At 36.4% G+C, this 25081-nt stretch overlaps 1 protein-coding gene across 2 annotated transcripts in view; it reads right to left on the reverse strand.

Moving 5' to 3' along the window:
- The window catches only part of LOC122802724 (interleukin-5 receptor subunit alpha-like), an 869500-nt gene that overhangs the window by 698238 nt on the left and 146181 nt on the right, over positions 1-25081 (reverse strand). The window contains exons 3-4 of one of the 2 annotated variants that reach the window (XM_044072485.1): positions 24013-24060; positions 21984-22193 (exon numbers count right to left, since the gene is read on the reverse strand). In XM_044072485.1, the coding sequence (XP_043928420.1) occupies positions 21984-22193; positions 24013-24060 (258 nt within the window). The remainder of the gene's footprint in view (positions 1-21983; positions 22194-24012; positions 24061-25081) is intronic. The other variant, XM_044072486.1, reaches the window with a different exon arrangement.

Here is a 25081-nt window from a genome sequence, read left to right on the forward strand (position 1 = left end):
TATGTAAATAAACTCTAACACCTTCCTTGGTATGCCTACATCCACTTATCCAGAGAGTATAACAAGAATCACCTCATGCAGCAGTGATAGTAAAAGACTGTCATCTGGACCAAGTGCCATTCTTGGGGGGGGGGGGGGGGTTACACTTACCTGCATCAGATGGATATTCAGTGTCTTCTTTTTAGCTCAGTCCATCATATTATTATTTTGCTGATGGTATTCTGCTCTGAGTCTGCCATGCCTATTAATGGCATTACATAGGTTCATAGGTACTTAGTAGGTTATTGATTGGTGAGGATCTTAACAAGCCTAACATTTCATTGTCATTTTAAGCCAGAAAAATTAGATACTTGGACATGGGAGAGAACTGGGTACTGTAAATCAGAATGCATGTGCTGTGTCTTTAAGAAGCACATGAAGGACTGAGTGTGCACATATAAATACCAGGCACATACTATTCTCAGTGCCATTTTGAGAGTGCAGCCAGAGAGTGAGCATGTATGATTGCAGTAGTTAGTTTGTATATACATAAGTCACTTAAGTTAAAGTCAGTAACTTCTATCATGATGTGTTTGTATATAATAAAGCTGCTTGAACAGAACCCACAAAGACTCTTCTATTGTGTCCTCGATAGGACACATGGTGTCAGAATTGGGATTCCTGAGAATGATATTTGGAGCCATGAGGTGCAGAGATGACAGAGAAGGTAAACTAAGAGAAACAAGCACAAAAAAGAGACAGAAAAGAATCAAAGGTAATGAGAATTCACACAAACCGCTTATTTTGTAAAAAAGATAAAACGAAGCATTACAAGGGCACAAGCCACATTATTAAACAAGCAGGAGGCACAAACGGTTTATTAACCAAGGAAAATTGTTTAACATTAAGATATTTGACAAAACAATTATCAGGAAAGCAAAATGAGTATGTTTAAAGTAAAATTTGAGGCAAAATAGGCATGTTTTGAGTAAAACAAGCACAAGAAAAGTACAATGGGCATGAAAAGAGATTAAATGAGCAAAACGAATATAATAAGGGCAAAAAAAAGGGGGCACATTTAGCATAAATAAAGCAAGGCAACTATATGTGTTTTGGCAAAGTGCTGTGATTTGGCATAACTATGACTTTGTATTGTATCAAGGGCATAACTAGAGTTATTCGAAGTATCTCAAAGTGTGTAAAAGTGCTTACAGTGTGTGCTTATTACTGTGCATGTATTCTGAAGAGTTTATATGTGTGCAAAGTGCAACCTTTTCATGAAGTACAAAGAAAAAAACCTCTGGTATTCCACCATTGCAAAACTCCACCACGATAGAGTCATGTGTCAAACAGCAAGCAAATTTAATGGAAAAAGTAAAAACAGCATTAAAATTCCATAGTGATAAAACGATAAGCGCTTTCAGCTATTTAGCCTTCTTCAGATCGTTATCTTTTGGTAGCAATGCCTAATTATTTATACTAAAAACTAACCAATAAGGTTTAAAATCAATTAACTTCTAAACCAATCATTTCAATTAATTCTTAGTCTTTATTAGAATATCCAGTAATCTTTCTTTGCACTACTAAGTAGCCAATAACTATGATTTAAAATTGGCGCCAAAAATATGCTAATATACTATGTTGGCCCATCCTACTTCAGCTATATGCAAATATGCACTTCTCTGCCTAGTTTTTTACTGGCTATAAGTGCCGAATGTATCATTCCAATGAATTTAGTTTTACATAGCTTCCCTGTTTCCACTTTCCTACCATCCAGTGGCCAAAGTGTAATACTAACTTTTTAAAGATTTTTCAGAGGCATTTATTTCCATTATTTTTATTCATGCATGGCTTCCCTGTTTCCACTTTGCTGCCATCCAGTGGCCAAAGTGTAATACTAGCTTTTTAAAAAATTTTTTCAAGAGCATTTGTTTTATTTTTCTTTGTTTGACATATATAAACTTACTATAATTAACTTTAACTAACAGGTCGCCTTTCTGGAATTTTTATATATGATCTTTTTTAAGTTATCTACTTTTCCAGATATACGAAACAATTCTTATCTATAACTACCAAACTATTAAAATATTACTGACACAGCCAAAAGCATGGTCACTATGTCAACTCTGCTTCCGTCAGCACAGAAATGCATAGCTGCACATTATAATTTTATATCCTTTTACTATATAAATAGAGAGTCCATTATTCACTAAATAATCTCTAGATATATAAATATAAATATATGAAATGACATCCCTATTCACTGCCTTGATAGAAAACAATGTCCAAATATACCTGTTGCAAGACTATCACTATTATGAAGCAAGAACATGCACACATCCTTAGTGAAAAGCAATATTCAGATCTAAAGTACTTTCCAAATCAGAATTAATAAATACTTAATAGCTGAATATTATTATACTTATTAAACTTGTTATTTTGTATTAGATGAACCTAACAAAACTGAAATATATACTTATTATATCATGATGTTAACTAAAAGAAAAAAAAAAATGAATAAAAATGAATTATAGGTCTAGTGGTTCTGAGTTGTAATGGTATTCCTTCTAGTTTTTAATATGGGTTTCAATTAAACTATAGTGTTTAGTCCAGGGGGACGATTTGCTCTCGTGTTAATTATCCAAGATATTTCACATAATTCAGTTTGATTATGGACATCTCCTCCTCTATTGGTCTGGATAACAGTTTCAATTGCTTTAAAAAGGAAGGAATAAGTCGGATATTGTGTTATATGCACTGCTAGTGCACTGTTTGGTTCCTTTTGTCGTATATCTCTTAAGTGTCATAGTATACGAACTTTAAGCTTCTGATCGGTCTTGCCTATGTAAAAAGCATTGCATTGATGGCAAATGGCCAAATACACTAGATGTGCTGTGGTGCAATCAGCATATACATTGAAGTGATATTGTTTATTTCCATAAGTGGAGACAAAGACATTTGAGCTGTCAATGTAAGGACAGGCTTTGCATCTACTACATTTAAAAGTGCCCCTTCTGTCTGAACGTATATTTTGTGTTTTGCTTTTTACATAGGCAAGACAGATCAGAAGCTTAAAGATCGTATTCTACGACACTCCTTCTTGTTCAGTATGCAATAGTACTAGACAGCATTTGCAAAGAGAACCACTTCAGCTAAGTCAAGTTCCTGAACTACCTTGGTCAATAGTAGCCACTGATATGTTTGAGTGGGACTATCAATGCTACTTAGTAATGGTAGACTCTTATTCAAATTGGTTTGAGACTGATTTACTATCTAACCTAACATCCACTACTGTTATTACCAAGTAGAAATGTAATTTCTCTGTCAATGGTAGTCGACGCAAAGTTATTTCTGACTATGATACTTAATTTGCTAGTCAGTTGTTTCCGAATTTTGCAAGAGAATGGGACTTTGTACATGCTACTATCGGTCTTGAATATCCGCATTCAAAATGAAAACTGAATGTGCAGTGAAGAGTGCAAAGCAATTATTTGAAAGGTCAAAGCGAGACAATACCAATTTTTTTTTTAACTTACTTAGTCTCAAACATATCTCATGACAATATACTTGGCTTACCTGCTCAAAGACATCTATCCAGGCAAACCAGAACTAAGCTGCCTATTGGTTCTGGTTTACTGAAGCCTCAAGCTAAGAACAACAAAACCATTAAGAGTCAATTACTCAAGAAGCATTCTATTCCGTAGTCTAGTTATGATAAACTGAGCAGATTTCTTCATCTGTTGAGGGAAGGAGAGACAGTTAGAATATAAATGGAGAAAGGTTTCAAGCAGCTTGATCACGGTACAGGCATATGTGCCAAGCCGAGATCCTACCTTGTAGAATCTGAGGGTGTGGACTACAGGAGAACTCGCAGGCATCTTCTTCCTATACAAGAATCATCATCACAGCATTGTTCATGTAATGCAGATTCTAGATCTCAGAGCGAACCAGACATTATTCCCATCCCAGAGTGTGTTTCAACCTCTACTTCTATTCCTGAAGATGTTCCAAATACTTCCAAGGTTGAACATTCTGTAGAGACAGCTGCAGTTGCTAAACACAATTCTCAGTTTTATTTATTTATTTATTGACATTTGTTGACCGGGAAAGTCCACTGGGTCATTGACTCATTTTCAGTGGAGGCAAAGAGAGAAAAGCTACACCATAGTACAGAAAAAAAAATAGGCATTTACAAAAACTGAAGTTTGAGTACATTTGAAAGCAGAGATAACAAATGCAAAACAGGAGTACAATATCCAAAAAGGTCCATCAGAGCTAAGTCTTGGCCCAATTATGCACAAGTCTTCATTACAAATATAAGATATGTATAAGATATATATGCAGAGATAAGTCACAAACAGTATAGTACAAGTGTACAATATTGTCTTGGCAATGCAATATACAGGTCATGTTACATTATAAAAGGAGAGTTTATCTGTGGTAACAAAGGATTACTTTACACAAAAAATCAACAGTAAAGGGCAGTAGTAATGAAGCATGGTATTTGTCAACTGAAATGTAGGATTAGTTTGTGATGGGACTGGTTAAGGTGGCCAGATTGTTGTGCAGGGGCAGGAGAGGTATTTTTGGTAATATGTTTTGAGTGCTGATTTAAAGGTTTTTAAAACACTGTATTTGAGTTATATGGGAGGGTAAGGATATGGAAAGTAGTTATTTGTCATGCAATTATACATTTATGTCACACAATATGGTTGAATATTCAGGCCCAGTGTGAAATACACAGCAACATGGACATAACTGTATATATGTACCTAGTCTTGTATACTTGCATGACAAAGAACTACTTGTAATAGTTTCATGCCAAATAGATTCATAACATTGCATGATCTATTTCTCAGAGGGAGGATATAGGTCACAGTGTATGTGCTGTGTCTTTAAGAAGCATATCAAGGACTGAGCGTGCACATATAAATACCAGGCACATGCTATTCCCAGTACCATTTTGACTGTGCAGCCAGAGAGTGAGCATGTATGATTGCAGTAGTTAGTTTGTATATAAGTTACTAAGTTAAATTCAGTAAACTTCTATTGTGATGTGTGTTTATAATAAAGCTGCTTAAACAGAACCCACAAAGACTCTTCTATTGTGCCCTAGATAGGAGAGCGACAGGTACATACTGCCAGCTGGCACTGGAATTCACAAAAATGGGAAGCAGTGTCGGTATAAATGGTCAAACCTGCCCCAGTACCATCCAGAGCAATTATAGAAGCTGAAATTGTCAGAGAGGAGACATTGTACACCAGCAAGCACTGTAAAGGTATAATATTGATTATATCTTTTACGCTAAAAAGTGTAAATCTCATATATATATATATATATATATATATATATATATATATATATATATAGATATACAGTAGATATTCTTGTAGCATGAAAGGACAAGGAAGAAAATAAAAAGGTGCTTCAGGAGGGTAAGCAATACAACGGACAGTGCCACTATGAGTAATATGCATGTACAGAAGTCCTGCACAGCGTAGAATGATACAAAGTCACAAAAGCTTTTGTATGCATAGCCTGATAAGTAATAGGTCAATTTTTAGAGAGGCATTCTATAGTATGAATGTTTACTAGATGTTAGTCCTTTTGAAAAAAGTGCTTACTTGGCAGTCTAAGACTGCATAATGACAGGTACCACTGATACATGTAAAGGCTATCCCAACAGCCTACAGTGCCCTGTACAGTCACAATGCCTAATTATAGCAGGTCACCAGGCATGCATGACACCCAGTTAAGACTACCCAAAGCACACTGTATATCACTGCTGTCTATAAATATTGCTACACAAGGCTTGGTTCACAGAAGTACAAGTCCCACCCTACTGCCTACACATACCTGTGTTTCTACACTGGTTATGTAATACATGATGGTGGTATACACTGTTGGTGCATACATGGTACATAATAAATTGCCGTAAGAATGCATTACTTATACATTGCATGATGATAGCTGCTACTGATAGGGTCTTACTGGAATTTTTTTCTACATATTAATTTACATTAATGTTGGTAAGAATGTGCTTATTAACAGATACGTATAGATATCTGTTAAAAATAAATCAGCAGTAGATGCATACAGTGTGCATTTGTTTATGTGCTATATAGCAGACAAAGTACACCATTATTTGTACATAGACATTTCACAGTATAGGTTATATTATATTCAACATTTTAGAGTTGTTTGGTCGCTGTAATGTAGTATGCTCAAAGCAAGTTGTAGAAACACATTGACATATATGACCTGTTTTTACTTCATACTCATAATGATGCTATGAAACTGTGACATTTGTACCATGTAATATTCTTGGAGTATGGTGGGACACATTGATTTTCAATACTGTTATGTACACTGTCACATAGACATGGATATTATACATTAAATGTGACAGCTATCATGTCTGCCCAAAGCATATACTGACTGTTGCAGATGCATGATACAAACTGACCTTAGACACATGTTATGCATCCTTATGTTTATGCTGTCACTCACTTTCAAACTGCATGAGGAGAAGAGGACAGATTATACGAGGGAAGTGGTTGCTGCAGCATCACAAAATGAAATACACTGCAATATGAAGCTCATGCACTGCAACCTTACTCACTTTGAGAGGCTTATCGCTGCAAATCATGGCACACTTGACTAACTATGAGCAGCCACAGTATAGATGGAAGGGGGGTATGCAGTGAAATGCAGGAACTATGTCTATGTGTGGTATGTGTTTTTTTTACAATTTAATGGCACACAGCATCTTGGCTAATGAAATAACATATGTTCAGTGCCCCAGTACCATGTAGGCATGACATCATCACAGACCAAATATAGTATCCCCATCCCACAGAGTACATGACCCTTTGGTCAAGGTACATCCACTCTTGCCAGCTGCCAGCATCTTTGGCTATAGGCCTTTCAGTTGCATAGGTGAGGTGAAGCTTCAGCTCCTGGCCAGGGCCACCAGGATGTACCCTGCTACCAGCTACTGCCTCACTCTGAGCATGTGGATACTGGGTCATACTGTTTTTTGTATATACCTGTATATATTTTTTCTTGGTTCTTGATGTTTTATATTGCTTGTAAACCAGAACTGACAAAATGATTCATAGTGCATACAACCTTAATGGAAAGTTAAATTTTATTGGTTTGATGTAAAGTAATGGGTGGAGTTTGTCATTGTTTAAGGGTGATTGTTGTGAGACGTTATTTGCTCTGATGGATTCTGCATTGAATAAAAAGACAAATGGGCTCAATGTTTAAATACAGTAAGAGGAAGAGTCATTTTTTGAGTTACTCTTTTTGTGGTGTTTGCCTTTCTACAGTTCATTTTTTGTCGTATATTTTATATAGCTTATAATAAACATTTTTTTCATATTTAAAATGATGTTCACATGATTTTGTTATTCGTTTATAGTTTGAGTTTAAATATACATTATATGAAACACAAGCTTGTGGTTTTAGAGTTGTGATGGCATGTGTGAGTGTAACATATAAGATGTCACTGCTCATATATCAAAGGCACATGGCTGCATAGTTAGGCATACTCTACTTTTTCCTGGTGTTTCACTAATGGACATACCTACTACACATGCATTCTATATATCAAGTATCTAACACTATAACTATATGCTATGTTAATTCACTGTGTTTGTACCCGACTGATCAGATCCCATTGTCAGCTGTTAATAATCCATGTAAGTTATTTTCCATGATTTGTAAACTTGTATCAGCTCACTCCCCCTTGAGCACCACTGCTCATGAATCATGCAAATTGCCTTCCACATCCTAGAAGGGCTGATATTCACTTCATTGACAAGATGTGCACCATCTGTGAGAATTTTCCTGCCTTGTTCCAACTCATTCTCTTGCCGAAAGTGATGCTGATGAAGATCTGCTCCCTTATATAGGGGAATAGAAATAAAACTTTTTTGACTAATGTACCATTGGAAGAGGAAATTATTTAAAAAGCATTCCCCAACTGTACTTCCAGTCAATAATGCTATTAAAACACATTAGTTGGGAAATAAACTAAAACACATAATTTAATGTCTGGGACTGTGCTAGATATGTAACATTCGTATTTCAGTTTTCAACAAAATGTCAGTCTGTATGAGATATGTCGCAGCTTCTAGTCTACATGTACTGTGTTGCTGTAATTATTTTTTGTCATATACCTTGTCACTTATGTACTATAAAGTAATTTAAAGACAACAGAATTTATTTAAACATAAGAGTCAACAGATAACATGATGCTTCTGCAATGTTGGACTTATAACCATCTTGCAGCTGACTGGTGTAGGAAAAGCAATGCAATTTGCTACTTTAAGACCTTGAAATTGCACTAAGTTGTATAGAGTATTGCTGAGAATTCTGGAGCCAATTAGCAGAGCATCAATTATCCAAAAGTCAACATTAGTTGTACAATAAATTCTACATCTGTAATGATATGAATATATACTGATTTATATCTGACATTTCAAACATCTTACTAAATTTCATCTAAAATTCTCTAACCATCCTACACTTCACCCATATGGACCCTAGTATTAGCTCATCTCAGCAGGGATTAAAATAGAAATGTGTATGCAAAATGCACATTCAAATATCTACCTTTACAACTAAATAATATCTTCTGTCTACTGTCACAGAGACGATATTGTCTTCATGAATATAAATCTGCCAGTTTACTTTCAGAGGTATAGACAAAAATGTATATTTTGTATTCAAATCCCCACCACTCACCTTTTATTTAAACAAATGTACTCAACTGTCAAAATGTTCCCCCTATGCATTTTGGAAAGGATAGAGTTTCATTCCTATCAGGTAAGCATGTTTTGTTTATCTTTATATAGCAAACACCAATATAGACCATTGCAAATATTCTATGATCATTAAATGAAATTTTCCGAGGGATGCTCAGAAAAAAAATTGTATTTGTTTGAGTACATTGAGTATGCCTAGTTATACCCTTGTTTACTTTTATAGTAGTAGTTTAGGACATTTCCTACAACATAATGGCAAGCATAAAGATACATTTAGATTTATATCGAAACAATTTTAGGACATCCCTTCTTTCATAAAATTATCAACACATCTCGTCTTTCATAAAATTATCAATGTACCCTATTTTTTTTTTAGATGTTAAATGAAAATAAATTAGCAATATTACCATTTTCCAGTTTTCTTCTGTTGGAAGTTGTCAGATAATGAAGCATACATCTTCAATAAAAATATTTAAATGGAAGTTGTCAGATAATGAAGCATACATCTTCAATAAAAATATTTAAATATTTTGGTATTTTCTAATCTCTTTATAGAGTTACTATTAAGAAACTTAATCAGGTATGGAATAATACTGGAGACATTTTCAGGATGACATATAATGCATCTCATCCCATTCTTTAGGAGATCAGAGATCAGTTTAAATATCTGCATACAGTTATTTTACATAATGAATATATTTGTCATTTAATTTTGGATAAAAAGGTTATCTGACAAAAAAGAATAAAACATTTCTTTGGGTCATGATGAACAAGATGCTTAACTTTAGTAATGTATGTTTCGCAAGCAACATGAGAAGAGTCTTTTTAATATAAGGTAATATTATTCAATTACCCATTTTGTTAAATAATATTGACTTATGAAGTATACTCGATTACTTTTATGGCCTTATCTTTGTTCATTGGGTACAACCTTGTGAGAATTTATCATTAACCCCTTATGAATTATACTAATTCATTAGGATGAAAATTGGTTCGCTGGAAAGAATTTCTGGATCTGGAGGAACTAGAGTATAAAAGTAATTATATTACATTTATAGGTATATTTTCTTTTGTACTAGACTCCCTGCTATATGTCCTAGTGATTAGTTTAATATATTTGAAACTTTAGTTATTACAGTCAGTAAAATATGTAATTTGTAAGAACATACTTGTATTATAATTGCTCTGTACAGGCCATGGGATGATAACTTGCTATGCTATTGACGGCTGCCAAATTTGCACACAACAGGTACACAAACTGAATTCTAACAATAGACATTTGACCGCTCTGGTTACTAAATCACTAGATGATACAGTAAATGTCAGGAAAAAATCATCAACATGTAGGACTGCTCCAACAGTATACTAAGAGAGTAACCTAAGGCTTTTGATACAATACCCCACTTAGGCATTGTAAATAACCTCATGGATATAGGCATAAACCTATACCTGACTGGCTTTCAGATAGGACCCAGGAGGTTAGGATAGGAGAGAACACCTCCACAAAGAGGCCGATCAATAACAGAGTCCCTCAGCAGTCTGTACCAGGTCCATTTTTGGAAGTCAAGACTAATATCAAGTGTCTCTGGCTGACCAAGTTTGAAGATGTCTGCAACGCAGGAGCAGTCACAGAAGAGCACCAAGACATTAACACCCTTCTGGAAGGACTAACACAAAGACAGGTGCCAAAACCATGGTGTAAAACTCAGTGGCATGAAATGAACAACAGTACCCTTTGGGAAGTCAGCCACCCTAAGAAAATGCTCATCAATAACACACCCCAAACAATAGAATCAGTAGCCAGGGATTTGAGTACATATGTAGATAGTAACCTGGCTTTCAACCAACATGTGTCTAAGGTAGTAAGGGAATCATTCTAAGTTGCTCAACTTATAAACAAGGGCATGGCATCTAAGTCCAAGGATATCATTGTTCCACTGTATTTGGCCATCATCAGGCCCAATACTGAGGATAATACCCCTCTTCAGTGTGTACCTGACCAAGCACATGCAACAACAACTAGAATGTCCACAGAAGTTTCTCATAAAAAGAACACAGGGTTTAAATGGTATGTCCTATGCAAATTACCTTGCCCTACCGCCATACTCTTTCCTACAGATGATCTATGCCTGGCATACAAGGCATGCTTGAATCCTACTCTGATGGACATTTTACATATTTGCAAAATGAGTAGTATTAGAATCACTTGATCCAGGGATTTAAACTTTGCCTGTGACATAAATAGGACATGTTGGAGAAACAGGTATGTGTCTCAGAGAATTCCCCTTCTCTGGAACAGGCTTCCCATCCCTGTGAAGCAGACCTCTTCTCTAACTCTGTTCAAGAGAAACCTAGACCAGTGGATGCGGAATCAGAAATATACTTGGGTCTAGCACCCATGTATCTGATTGACAGAGGCAGTCTGTAAATCTTGCCCTAGCTTCCATATACCCCTAAAAATAACATTTAGGCACATACATCTGCAGGATTAATTTACAAAGCTTGGCTAGACTTACAAAGGCCAGCGCATAAACTTACAGGATACATTTTAGATGCTTGGCATGGCTTATAAAGACCCCAGTGTTTGATGGCCTAGTAAACACCTATTACTATAAGAAATTAACCAGTTATAAAGAAGTATTGAAGAGCCATAATTCAGTGACCACCTTCCTGGACAAGCAGCAGCTATTAATTAAATCCTGTGTCTTTGTACTGGAAAATCTGGGTCTTATCAATTACCTAGAAATTACAGTTCTTTCTGAAACAATAGTGGGTGCCAGTCCTATGGCATATTTAGAAAAGCAGTTCCAAACAATAGTCAAAAAGACCTCTAAATGTATTTTTGAAAGTGCCCATAGAATTAGCTGTAAGCAGCCTCCTAAAGCTGTCCATAAAATGCACCAGTTCTTTAAGTGTTTAAATTATAGGGACACAGAAGTGATGCTGTCAGGAATTCTGTTATCTGGGCATCCTGTAGGGATTGTCCAATGCTACCGCATTAGTCATTTGTTTTAACTGGTGAAACGAGATAGTGTCTGTACCATGATAGTTGAAGACTTTAGTCACAAATCCCAGGTTAGAATTTTGTAACCCTGGTTTTATCTAGGCTAGAGAAAAGCTTCTTACTGTAGATCTCTTATGAAGCCAATACTATAATTTCTAAGTTTCAAGAAGAAAAAGTGCCAGGTATTGCATCTAAGTCTGCAAATGAATCTCAAAACTTATAATATACATACTGACAGCTATTACCCACGTATGGAATCTCTAAGGAGGTTAGATAATCAAGGCAAGGGTGCATCTTTAAACTTCTAGAAATAGCTTAAATATATGGTTAGCATCTCATATGGGAAACATTACAATATATGTGCCCTTCTTTAAGGATCTGAGTCCCATTCATTTATCCATATATCTGAAAAAAAACGTCTCTGATGTATTCCTGGAGGTAATACCGCATTTGCAGTGAACATCAGTGCCTTATGCTTGGGAACTCCATTGATAGCATTGATGTGAGTGAATATCAGTGGTCAAAATAAGCCTTTTAAAGTTGGTTATACTGTTTCACTCTTTAGGATCAAGTCAGTTTAACTATGTGACTCCCCTGCTCTCAACATAGCTGAATCAGAACTGTTACATTTGTGTTCTAATAATTACTTAAATTTGATGCCAGGCAGTTAGTGCAGAGAAGAAATGCTTTCAACTGTTTAATCATCTTGTTCCTGCTGGTTAGGGTCACTCCTGAAAAGAGACTCTTGTGTCCATTGGGCTTATCTGATCAATAAATGCAGCTGCCATAATTAAGTATGCAGTAGTGGTAATTATTTATAAACAGCATGGAGAATTAAAACATCCCTCATCATATGAGCTTAAGGCTTCAGGTGTTTGTTTTTTTTTTGTTTTTGCTTTTTGTTTGAGTTACGAGTAAAGTTATTTGTCATTATAGCACTGGTGATAATGTGGTGAGAGTGCTGCCTACTAAGTTATTATTTGAGTGAATCTGAGCCTTTGCAAGATTTCTTTTATACTCCATCAAATATCATGAGATAAAAATTCACAGATTATGTGTGCCTATGAAGGGGTTGGCATGGAAAGCAGCACCATGCTTTTTTTTCTTTCATGCATGCTATTTAGTCACATGAAGTTATCAGACTTATGCCAGGAAGCGATTAAAGTAACACTTAATCATGCATTATATACTGTATCATTGAATCTTTTGCCATTTTCGCTAAGGGTGTTTTATATTACTCATTTGCTTCATAAAAGTCTGTCTGTCTGTACTTCTTATTTACCAAAAAGGCTAAACTTGCAGTTTGGACATACAATGTACAACTAAAATCATTGAATATATGTTAAATGGCTACATTTGAATTTGACATTTATTTTGCTTCCTCACAAAAAAAAAAAAATGAACTATGTAAATGCTCTAAATAATTTCTCAATACCAGTTTTGCTCATTACCACTACAAGTCTGAACTTTGCTGCAAGGCTAATTAGTTCATCAAATGTAATTTAGATATATCACATTGCAACTAATTATTTTGGCTTTCAGAATAATAAAGCAGCATTATAACCAAATCAAGCATTTCATTTGTTGGCTCTGCTACGGTTAATCCCCCATGTTATACACACCTTAATTAGTGCGCTTCTCATAATCTCTCTTTGAGCAGAAATGACCACATCTATAAACTCAAGAATTTCTTACAACACTAGATTCTGCCTTGACCTGTCCTGATCATCTCTATTCAATACTTCACATAACACTGCAGTCTCTAGTGTGCTGTTGACATTAATGTTTAGCCTTCTTACCCAAGTTGGCAGCTAGATGTCATTTTCCAAAAATCTCAGGATTTATAAGACTAGTTAATACACCAATCAAAGTAGCTGCAGAGTTACTCTATAATAATATTATCTCAGGGAAGAGTCAAATATAAGAAGATGCAATGTAGCAGTAAGTACACCACAGAAATTTAGTAAGAAATGTACAGTGAAGTAAGGGCAAAATAAAATATGCTTGAGTCGGCTATATACAAGGTTGAGAAGAACACTTTCCCTGTACCCCTGGGGAAACATTAGTCAGATTAAAGGATCCCAACAAAGTCTTGAATGTAGTGATAGGTACAATGGATGGTCCAAAGGAGAGATGTCAGACAATGTTTGATTACTGACTTAGAAAAGGAAAGCTACTTCATGATATATGCCTTATAGTGGCATGTTGCATTAAATTATTTTAACAGTAAAGTTCATATACCATCCTGGCCACTGGTGGTGTTCTGTGTTTTAGAGGTAGAGAATACATCGGAAGAAATACTTTGGGTCATTAAATATTTAAAGGTTGTCTGAGCAAACAGTCTGTTTGGAATCATTACTGACTTTTACAAATTATTACTATTTAAAGGAAAATTTCTCCGAGGCTTTGTTGGGCCATGAATCAGAAAAGAATGATCAAGTAATTGATTTATAGTCTGTTTCCCTTATTCAACACTGCTACTTCTAACACAGACATGTACAGGGCAGTTATATACCAGCCTATGACTACAAGCTGTCTGCCAGGATTCTGATACCTAGGCTTGAAATGTATACTCTTGTATGCCATACTTAACATGGCAGCATAGTTAAAGGGAGGGGAAGTGAAGGACCCGTGAGAGCAGAATTTGGTCTCAATCTGTAGGCAAACCTGTCTTAAAAACCTCAATCTGCTATACTTCTGGACATAGTAAAGGCATTCTGTTTAGTAAATGGGAAGTTTTCTGTGGTTAATTCTTAAAAATGGCCTCTCAAAATTAGCCCTGTCTAACATTCAGTTTTATGAGCCTATGGCTTCAAGGTTTGTGAATGAGTCTCTTTGTGATAATGTGTATTAAGCAGAAGAGCAGACAAACATGGTGGGTTTCCCTCTGTCACCCTTCTGACTATAAAGTCTCTAGCAGTCTCAGTCATGAATAATCAAGTGATTACAGGAATAACAGTGGCGGTGAGGTAATATTCATTATTCAGCAATGCTGATTGTGATGATGTGAGGTATTACCAGCTATGCCAGGGGAAATGGGGCAGTCGATGTGTAACATATGCCAGCACAGCTAGCTGGAATTTTGTAAAGAATTATATGTCATTTATATATCAAACTGATTTGTACAGATGCTTGTGTTGCAAAAATGTATTTGTAAAGCTGCTTGTGTTAAAAATATACCAACATGGTTCCCTGCTGGGCAAAAAAAGAAATATACATGTATTATTTTAACAGTTTAAATGTATATGCTTTAACAGAGGATACCGCAAGAGAGGAGGTTAATCTCAATCCACTTAACTTTGAAAATAGTTTGAAATTAAATTATCTGTCTTAGGCCATAAAGGTTGTATCTTACAGTTCTCAATGCAGCCAAAGACAAAAAAAGTCTGTACTAGGAAGTTTTCTGTATTGTCTTTGGAGTGAACTAATTGCTACTCTGGAAGGGTGGAGGTTTGAAATTGTTTTAGGACTTCCAGAAGCTGCAACAAATCTGACCAAAACTCTATAGTTGTGCATTATTTATACATATTTGCTAAATACTGGCAGTTTATAGCAATGGGGGTAATGAGAACCAGCATTCAGACAAACAGATGTATATGATGTCATTCTGTAATCTAGGACAAAAACTATGTTTAATACTACAGGATCCTGAAGTTTCACTGCAGTCTGTCTTTGTAACCTGACAGAGAAGGACCCCTCACCTACTTCATCTTGCTTTGCTCTAGTAAGTAAGCCAGGGAATAGTAATTCTTTAGATCAGTCAGGAAAATACAGTAAGATTAGTTTAGTACTGTTTTTCTATATCTGTGTGAGTCTATTTGACTGTGTTATTTTAATATTTCCTGTGATTGAAACTCTGGTGTTTACTGTAAATAGATATTTAGTATTTTCATGTTCTTTTCTTATTTATTATTAAATACATTTAAACTTTTCATTGTGACTGGTGTTTTAGCAAATATTTTAATCTCCGAGAGTACTTATATATATTTGGTGACAGCTCTGGCCACTCCTGAAAGCCTTGCTCTTGGTCAAACTACCTTTTGTATTAATATTAATTTCACTCAGTATAACTGGGTACACTTGCAAGAGCCTTAGACTAGTTGGCTTTGTAGCATCTGGTGGTGGTGTAACTAACTTATAGTCTGGGCAGAAGGGTGCATAGCTAATAAATCTGTGCCAGCCTTTCCCGTGTGTGTGTGTGTGTGTGTGTGTGTGTGTGTGTGTGTGTGTGTGTGCATGTGTAAATCAAATCTCAAAGAATGTGTGTGTGTCACCTGTTTGGAGCAGGGGCATGAAGCACTGGTTTCATAGAGAGGGTGCTGGAGAACTTGGCTTGGACACTCGGCTGAAGTCTCAACTCTATAGCTGTGCCAATGGGAAGTCTTATTGGGGACCTGGAGGGGACAGCTAGACAAATTCAGACCCCAGACTGTGTTTCCTCTGTGCACTTAAGGGAAACTGTACTTGATGCACAGAGCTGCACCTGGAAATACTGGGTGTATCCATTTTTCTCCAAGTGAGCATTCTTCCAGTGCCAGTGGCGAGGATTCAGGCTCCTTGATTACTGACCCAGAGTGGGGACATCACTCTGATGATGATGATGATGATGATGACATGTTTTAATAAACCCCTTATCATGTTTCCCTTCTTGTGTTCTTTTTTCCAAGCAAAGACAGCTGAAAAACCAGCAAATCAGAAATGCTGTTACTGAACACTAACTTGGTTTAAGAAATCTAAAGTATTTAGAGATTTATCTCATGCTTCAGATTTTTAGGATTGTCTAAATAAATCTTAACCCATTATTGAAATCACTGGAACTTAGTTCCCTAGAATGGGAAAATGTGTGCTTTTCTGTATATGGAAAAACATCAACTATTAAAATGGCATTTTCACTGCAAGTCTTGTATATCTTGTGGCAGCCTGTTCTTGTTCACTTCTACCTCTTGCTTTGCAAACCTCAGTCATTATCTGCTGAGTATATATCATAAACAGCAACTGATCAGTTCACACAGAGTGCTAAAAGATCTATGAATCATTCTAATATTCTAAAGTATTGCTTGTGAGATGTAAACTGAAGAAATAATATATGAGATGCAAGTGTTTGATTGGGCTCCCTATTGAAATGTTTGCACTTGAAATGCTGAGTGCAAACAAGCCAGAAATAAAAGACTGCAAACACAAGATAAGAACAAGTCTCAAAAATCATTCTTCTCCTTTAACTCCTTTTTTGCTAGCCCCCATGTACTCCCCATGTAGGGACAAGCCAGCACACTCCCCAGACTTAGATATACCAACTCTGTGATTACCACAACTTGGATAAAAGGGAATATTCACAAAAATGGCATCATGGAATTAGTATATGTAAGTCCGATCTTTCGGCCATTCAGTCTCCCTATTTCTGATTTCTCTTTAGCAGGTTCTGACATTTCAAATAGTTACCGTTGGAGGATCATGGATATCACAGAAATTGGTTCAGTCAATTACAGTTAACTGACTCTTGTTTATATCAGAAAAACAGCCAATTTTAACAGTAAGACCACAGAACTGTACAGGTTGGGACATTTCCTCTTCCTCTGTAGCACAATCTTAGAGTCAGTTGGGCATCTAGTGATATGGGGGTATGGAGCACAACCCGATGTGTGGAGTAGAAAACAGTTTTGTTTGCATTATTGCTGAAGTTCACATTGTGTGTTGCCTATTCTTTTTCTTTATTCTGTTCTACAGTTTGTTTTAGTTCTGATTATAGAAATAGTATGAATCCAGTGTGCAATGGTATGCGAGCTTCTAAACTATGAAAGATCTAATTATCTCATTAAGAAGAGAAAGAGGCTCAAATGGCATATACTCTGCAGTGATTCTTCACTTTAACCTCACTGTAAGATTCATGACACAATTTGGAAACATGCAGAGGGCTGGGACCCAATCTTCTACAACCAATCTGCTTTCTGAGATAACTATCACTAGGATAAAGTATATATTAAAGTGCTAGCCTTCATTTACACTGCCTTTCTAAGTCTAACCAAACCCTCAGAGTAAAAGTAAGGCTAAATTCATGCCCTAAGGTTATGCTTCGTATTAAGACAGGGCTGTGATTATGGTTAGACTTATAGTTACAGTTATTAATCATTGCGTGGCAGGTAGGGCTATGATCAGATGTGGGACGTCTTAACATTAATATGAGGAGTCTAAACTCATTGTTGTTCTTTTATGATGGAGTTAATAATCTGCAGTTTACAAAAGCACTGATGTTTTTATGTTAACAGATTATCAAATTATCTGAGTTTTCCTGTTCAAGCATTGGTGGTCAAACCAAGAGATTGTTGAAGAACTATGCAGAATTTTGGGGATTCAGCTCAAAATATTCCTTTATTCAGTCGACAAAGGTTTCACTCAGGCCTAGATAAAAGTTATTACAGTTATTTATGTCTCTTCTGAGATGATCGATAAAGATGATTTGTATACTCAAAGCACATCACTGAAATTTTATCAAAAGACCATCATTCCAAACCAGAACTATGTCATCAGTTTTAGACATTACTTACACTTCAGATGCTTTTTCTTCATCTAAATTGTCTCAGGGTCAAGTCATAGATGTTGTTCTAAATGAATCACCAAGATGTGAAAGCTTCAGTTTCAAGGCAATTTCCAAGATATAACTTTTGTCGTAGAATACACCGATAAGATCTCGTATAAAATACACGAATCACGCCAAAAATGTAATGCAAAGATTTCAGGTTAACCACCCTTCATCAGTACATAAAAACACATTTCCATTTTCATTTTTAAATAGGGAACAATCAAAGTCACATGTCACAGCCAGCCTAACATCATTAAGTAACAACTATGAATATTTAATTCATAGTTGTTACTTAATGATGTTATGCTGGCTGTGACATGTGACTTTGATTGTTCCCTATTTAAAAATGAAAATGGAAATGTGTTTTTTATGTACTGATGAAGGGTGGTTAACCAGAAAGATTTGCATTAAATTTTTGGCGTGATTTGTGTACCTGGACCTGTATTCTTACACAGCACTATCTTATTGGTTTTGACTGGAAGATCTGATATAAAATAGCTAAGTGAATTCTGCCTTTGCCTATGTATCATTCACCCTATGGGCCAATCTATCTTTTTTAAAAGTCTGTGTCCAGTTTTCTAGCAGATGCATCAGTGTAATATTACTTGTATCTAAATTCTGTATGGTTACAAGACTGGACTTGTTGATACTGAGGGCTTGATAAAAAATTAAGCCCCCATAGTTGATCTAACATCAAAGTAGAAAGGATATGTAATGACTTGAAAAACTTTTAAAACAAAAAGGCAAAAAGCAAGTCAGGAAACAGTACAAACAAAATTTAATAAGATAAGCGCTTTTGGAATAGTCAATGCTCTTCCTTCATCAGATAACAAATACAATACATTTACATGGTTTTATAGTAAGACACATTCCAATTAGATAATTAGTAATTTATCAATTAATAAAGTCACGTTATAAAAAGTAACAACCAACTTCACATCCCAAAGCATGGTATGGTTAATATATTAAAATAATAGATCAAAATAAATTTTAGTATGTACCATAAAATAAAAATGAATTATATAAAATTTATTTTAAACAACTCAAGTGCACATTATTAAAATCTGCATATCTCTCTTCCAACAAAAAGCTAACGCTTAAGTGCTAAGAGTTTGAGAAAGCATTTAATAGAAATGCTTTCATTTAGCCCCAGAGGAATATGGGCAACACTCTTGATTTGCCATAAAAGTTCCTCGATTTCTAGTTTTATCTGCCATGGCCTGCCCCTCTCACCCTGTACCACTTGTTTTAATATAGTAAATTTGAAAGTGTGGTTGGGAAACAGGTATATATGTTTAGCCAAAGCATTTGTCTTATCTCCTTTGGCTATAGCATATTGATGCGAATATATATGCTGTTTGAGTTTCCTTTCTGTCTTCCCTATATAAAAAGCGGTGCAATTTTGGCAAATAGCTGCATGGACAATTCCCCTAGTGTCACAATTATATCTACCCTGCACTTTGTAGCTTTTACCATTTATTATAAATTGACATGCAGTGTTTAAGTGCCTACATTGTTGGCAAAATCCACATTTGGTCATGCCTTTGTTCCTAAACACTGAAGGTTTTTTATGATATTCTAGCAATGATTTCAAATTGTGCCCACGTCTATAAGTGATCTTTAGCTGGTCTCCAAGAAGACAGTTCAAACTGCTATCTTCTGTGATAAGGGCCCAGTTCTTGTTCAGGATTTCTCTAATAAGAGCATGATCCAGGTTATATGTGCACAAAAAGCTGATGGTGAAATTTTTAATACTTCCATCAGAGACGTTAGTTTGTTTATCTAAAAAGTTAACTTGTTAAACTATGTTGTTCTTAGATAATAAGGGTTTAAAATGCCCTGTTTGTCTTTTAGTGATTACTTCTGTAGTGATCTTTGAAATTAATACTAAAGGGTACCCTCTATTAAAGAACATGTTTTCAATTAATTCACATTCCTTCTTAAAATCATTGTCATCTGAAACCATTCTAGCTGCCCTGACAATCTGACCTTTGACAATAGCCTTTTTCTGATGGTAAGGATGGCAGCTAGAAAAATGGAGGCGTGAATTAGAATATGTGGGTTTCCTAAATATGGTGCTTTTAAACCTACCCTGTGATACATCTTTATAGATGTGAATGTCCAAGAAATTGATGTTATCAGACTGTAAGTTGTAAGTAAATTAAAATAAATGTGTTGAAGACGTAATAGAAATTATAAAGTCTTGGACAATTTCACTGGGGCCCTGCCATAATACGAACATGTCGTCTTGGTAACGAGTGTACCAAGCAACATATTTTTTGAAAAATGGGTTTTTGAATAGTGACATGTTCTCCCAATGTGCCATGACGCAATTAGTACAGGATGAGAGGGGCGGGCCATGGCAGATAAAACTAGAAATCGAGGAACTTTTATGGCAAATCAAGAGTGTTGCCCATATTGTAATTCATTTGTGGTTGAAAAGGCAGCAAAGATGATGACAGTGTAGCCATGCTGTATAACATGCTAACTAGACCACATGGTGTGTGACCACAAGTGGAAGTCCAGGCAACATGGCAACATCCGACCCAAATATGAGTCATGACAAGCCATATGTACATGAGAACACAGACTGAACATTGATGTTCAGGTGCTACCCTGCTAGACACAGATTGCATCTAATAGCAAGTATCCAATAGATGTACAAACTGAGGATCACACATAACATAATCATAACATATTCCAACATGAACATATGCAAATTTGCCAAAACACAGATCATAAACTCAGGGCGCAAACAACATGGATATGCGATTGTTGTATCACTGTATGGTAAACTATAAAGGATACACATCAGTGCAACACATACATATCACTGCAATATAATAACATGAAAAAATAGAAATCATACAGGACATAATGCAGAAATTCTAATTTCAGAAAACACATATCACAGTCAGTGGCATTGCAATAATATGAATCAGCTATGTATACTACACTGTTGGACACACTCTAGTGCAGTCTTGGGTGACCTCACAGACATCCCACACCATGGTACACTCTGCCCTGACCATGTACAGACATATTTTGCCTAGTTTGCTTCAGAAAGGAGATGGATGGAGCTACAACACCATGTTGAGATGAAGGAGCAGGAATGCAAGTTGAAGGCCTTGTGACTGGCAGCAGATGGGCTAGCAGCTGAATCCTATACAGGCTGGACCACAGACACTGATTCTCAATGGCCAGTGGTGGTTCTGCAGGCAGGTGGCCTGCCTCTCACCGGTTGCAATCTGTTGAGCACAGTCATGGAATGCAGAATCCTGCTGGTATTATGACATTACCGCAGTACTGTAGAGGCCAGGGTTTCTACTTACAGTGCCACAGCTAGCAGATTGTCATTCTGAGTGGCCAATGCGGCCATAATCCCACAGTGTCTGTCCTCTTGTCCTTCATGCATGACATGTAGCTGATGTGCCACATGATCTGTGGCATGGGCAAGTGCATGGACATCTGAACAATACTGTTGATGCAACTGTTTATTTGCTTGCAGCAGGAGGTGGGCACCCTCTAACATCTGGCCATGCACAACATCTGTTTGCCTATGTCTAAAGTGACACCCTGTTCCTGGTTGTTATGTGGAACTGCCTACAGCAGTGCTCTCAACTATCATGTGTTAGTCAACGCACTCACCCTGCTTAACATCCATTGTGGCAACATCCTCTGAATGACTAGACAAGTGGACGTCCACATGTGAGGCTACGTCTGCTGCAACATCACTGTCAACCTCAAGGATGGATTCTCCAAACAACTTATGATCCTCTGAGAAACGGGCCATAATTCCATGGTGAGACACATCATGATCACTGGATGGGCTGCTGAATGATACAGATAGTTGATGTGCTACGAGATACAAAGACACAGATCAGGACAATGTGCCTACATGACATAATGGATATCATCAAAGACATATGGTGTATATATATATATATATATATATATATATATATATATATAAATATATATATATATATATATATATATATATATATATATATATATATATATATATATATATATATATATATATATATATATATATATACATACATATATACATATATATCTTCTTCTTTCGGCTGCTCCCGTTAGGGGTCGCCACAGCAGATCAACTTTTTCCATTTCTTCCTGTCCTCTGCATCTTGCTCTGTCACACCAACCACCTGCATGTCCTCTCTCACCACATCCATAAACCTTATCTTAGGCCTTCCTCTTTTCCTGTTACCTGGCAGCTCCATCCTTAGCATCTTTTTCCCAATATGCTCTGCATCCCTCCTCAACACATGTCCAAACCAACATAATCTTGCCTTTCTGGCTTTGTCTCCAAACCTTCCAACCTGGGCTGACCCTCTAATATACTTATTCCTAATCCTGTCAATCCTCATCACACCCAGTGCAAATCTTAACATCTTCAACTCTGCCACGTCAAGCTCGGACTCCTGCCTTTTTGTCAATGCCACTGTCTCCAACCCATCACTCTTACTGGTACTCGTCTGTCACAAATCACTCCTGACACTCTTCTCCACCCACTCCATCCTGCCTGTACTCTCTTCTTCACCTCTCTTCCACACTCACCATTACTCTGAACTGTTGATCCCAAGTATTTAAACTCATCCACCTTTGCCACCTCTACTCCCTGCATCCCCACCATTCCTCTATCCTCCCTCTCATTCACACACATATATTTCTGTCTTAGTCCTGCTGACTTTCATTTCTCTTCTCTTCTCTCTAGAGCATATCTCCACCTCTCCAGGATCGCCTCCACCTGTTCCCTACTCTCACTACAGATCACAATGTCATCTGCAAACATCATAGTCCACGGGAACTCCTGTCTGATCTCGTCTGTCAACCTGTCTATCACCATTGCAAATAAGAAAGGGCTCAGAGCTGATCCTTGATGTAATCCCACCTCCACCTTAAACGCATCCGTCATTCCCACCGCAGACTTCACCACTGTCACACTACCCTCATACATATTCTGTACCACTCTTACATACTTCTCTGACACTCCTGACTTCCTCATACAATACCACAACTCCTTTCTAGGCACCCTGTCATATGCTTTCTCTAAATCCACAAAGACACAATGCAACTCCTTCTGACCTTCTCTGTACTTCTCCATCAACACTCTCAGAGCAAACATTGCATCTCTAAATATGTATATATCTATCTATATATATATATATATATATATATATATATATATATATATATACACACACACATATATGCACTATCTATAAAACTTACTGTCATGTTACAGATAATGTCTTCACTTGTAGTCTACTGTATGCATGTTTCATGGAATGCACATAAAATAAGTATATAATCTGTTTACATGGCCAACATACATGACATAGGTTATGCATTAAAAAAAAACACTTGGTAAACACTCATGGGAATATGGTGCTGTTGAACAGGGATGAGCTTCAACTAGTGTATGGAAAACAAAAACAGCATTACTGGTCAAATCATTTACACCATTAACGAGGTGTACAAAGTTAAAACATACAGAATGTGTGACATACACATACCACTTATATGTCCATTTGAGGACGTTGATGCAGACTGACATAGAAATGATAAGCAAGACCTAGTATTAATGGAGGTCAGCTACAGGATTAACAGCAAGGACAGGTATGAAACATAAATAATGACATACCAGTAACAGACTCCTGCTGTGCAGAGGTTGTGGGCTGTACTGTAGATCCTGCAGTGGGAAAGTAAAGACAAAGACAGCAGAGTCAAGTAATTAGCAAAACAAACACTGACAGCATCACATATACAGCACAGTAATATTGGCTGCAAATACATCATGTATGTTGCAACTCTGCACCAGATGGACCTTTATTGACAAATATTAACAAAAATGGCAGGTATCACGTGTGCTACACATAGTTGAAAGCTATGACAATTTTGCAGTAACATACCTAGTCTGTCTGCACTGCTTGCCCCTCCACTGGATGCACTTATAGTGTACAATGGTAGGGAAATGACAATATAACAGTAAACAGAAGTGCTATGAAATAAAGTAGAGCCACTAATAAGGTAGTGTTCACAGTAACAGTACAGAAACATTCATCTGCCGATCCCTGGTTTAGAGCTGAAGTAGATGGACCTGTAAATATTAATTCAAACAGCTTTACAAATGTTGTTTGGACTGCTCTGTCTGTAACTCAGTTGTACCAATACATGCAATTAGACTTATTCATCATCCTCACCTTATGTGGATGTATGTTCATGGCTTAACTCTGTTGCTCTAAATCAACAGTAGACAGTCAATTATCTGAAATAATTGGGACCTAGGGTAGTTTGGATAATCAAATATAGAATTGAAATGGATAAAAAACTTCTAAAATCTTGTTTTTTCTGCATGCAGGGAATACACTTTTCAACTATTCAGTGATTTCAGTGGACAATAAAGAATATTTTTTCACAAGTGAGCGGGCTACAAGCTCAGAAAACACCCACAAGAGAATATGTATACTGTTTACATTTTGAGATTTTATGATTTTTCCCACCCAAAAACTTTGGAAGGCTGCGTTTGGATAATTGATGCTTTGGATAATCAATGTTCATATAATCAACTCTACTGTACATAAATATGCATGTTACAGCAATACCAGTGATTGTCTCAATACACATCCCTGTAATGGAAATTAATGCATACATGCTCATCCTGGAACTACAGCTTCAATCCCACAACTAGGGATGCATTGCTCCCCTCTTGC

This window comes from Protopterus annectens, chromosome 5.part0 (genome assembly GCF_019279795.1).
Source record: "Protopterus annectens isolate FY-2018-M chromosome 5.part0, PAN1.0, whole genome shotgun sequence".
NCBI lineage: Eukaryota > Metazoa > Chordata > Ceratodontiformes > Protopteridae > Protopterus > Protopterus annectens.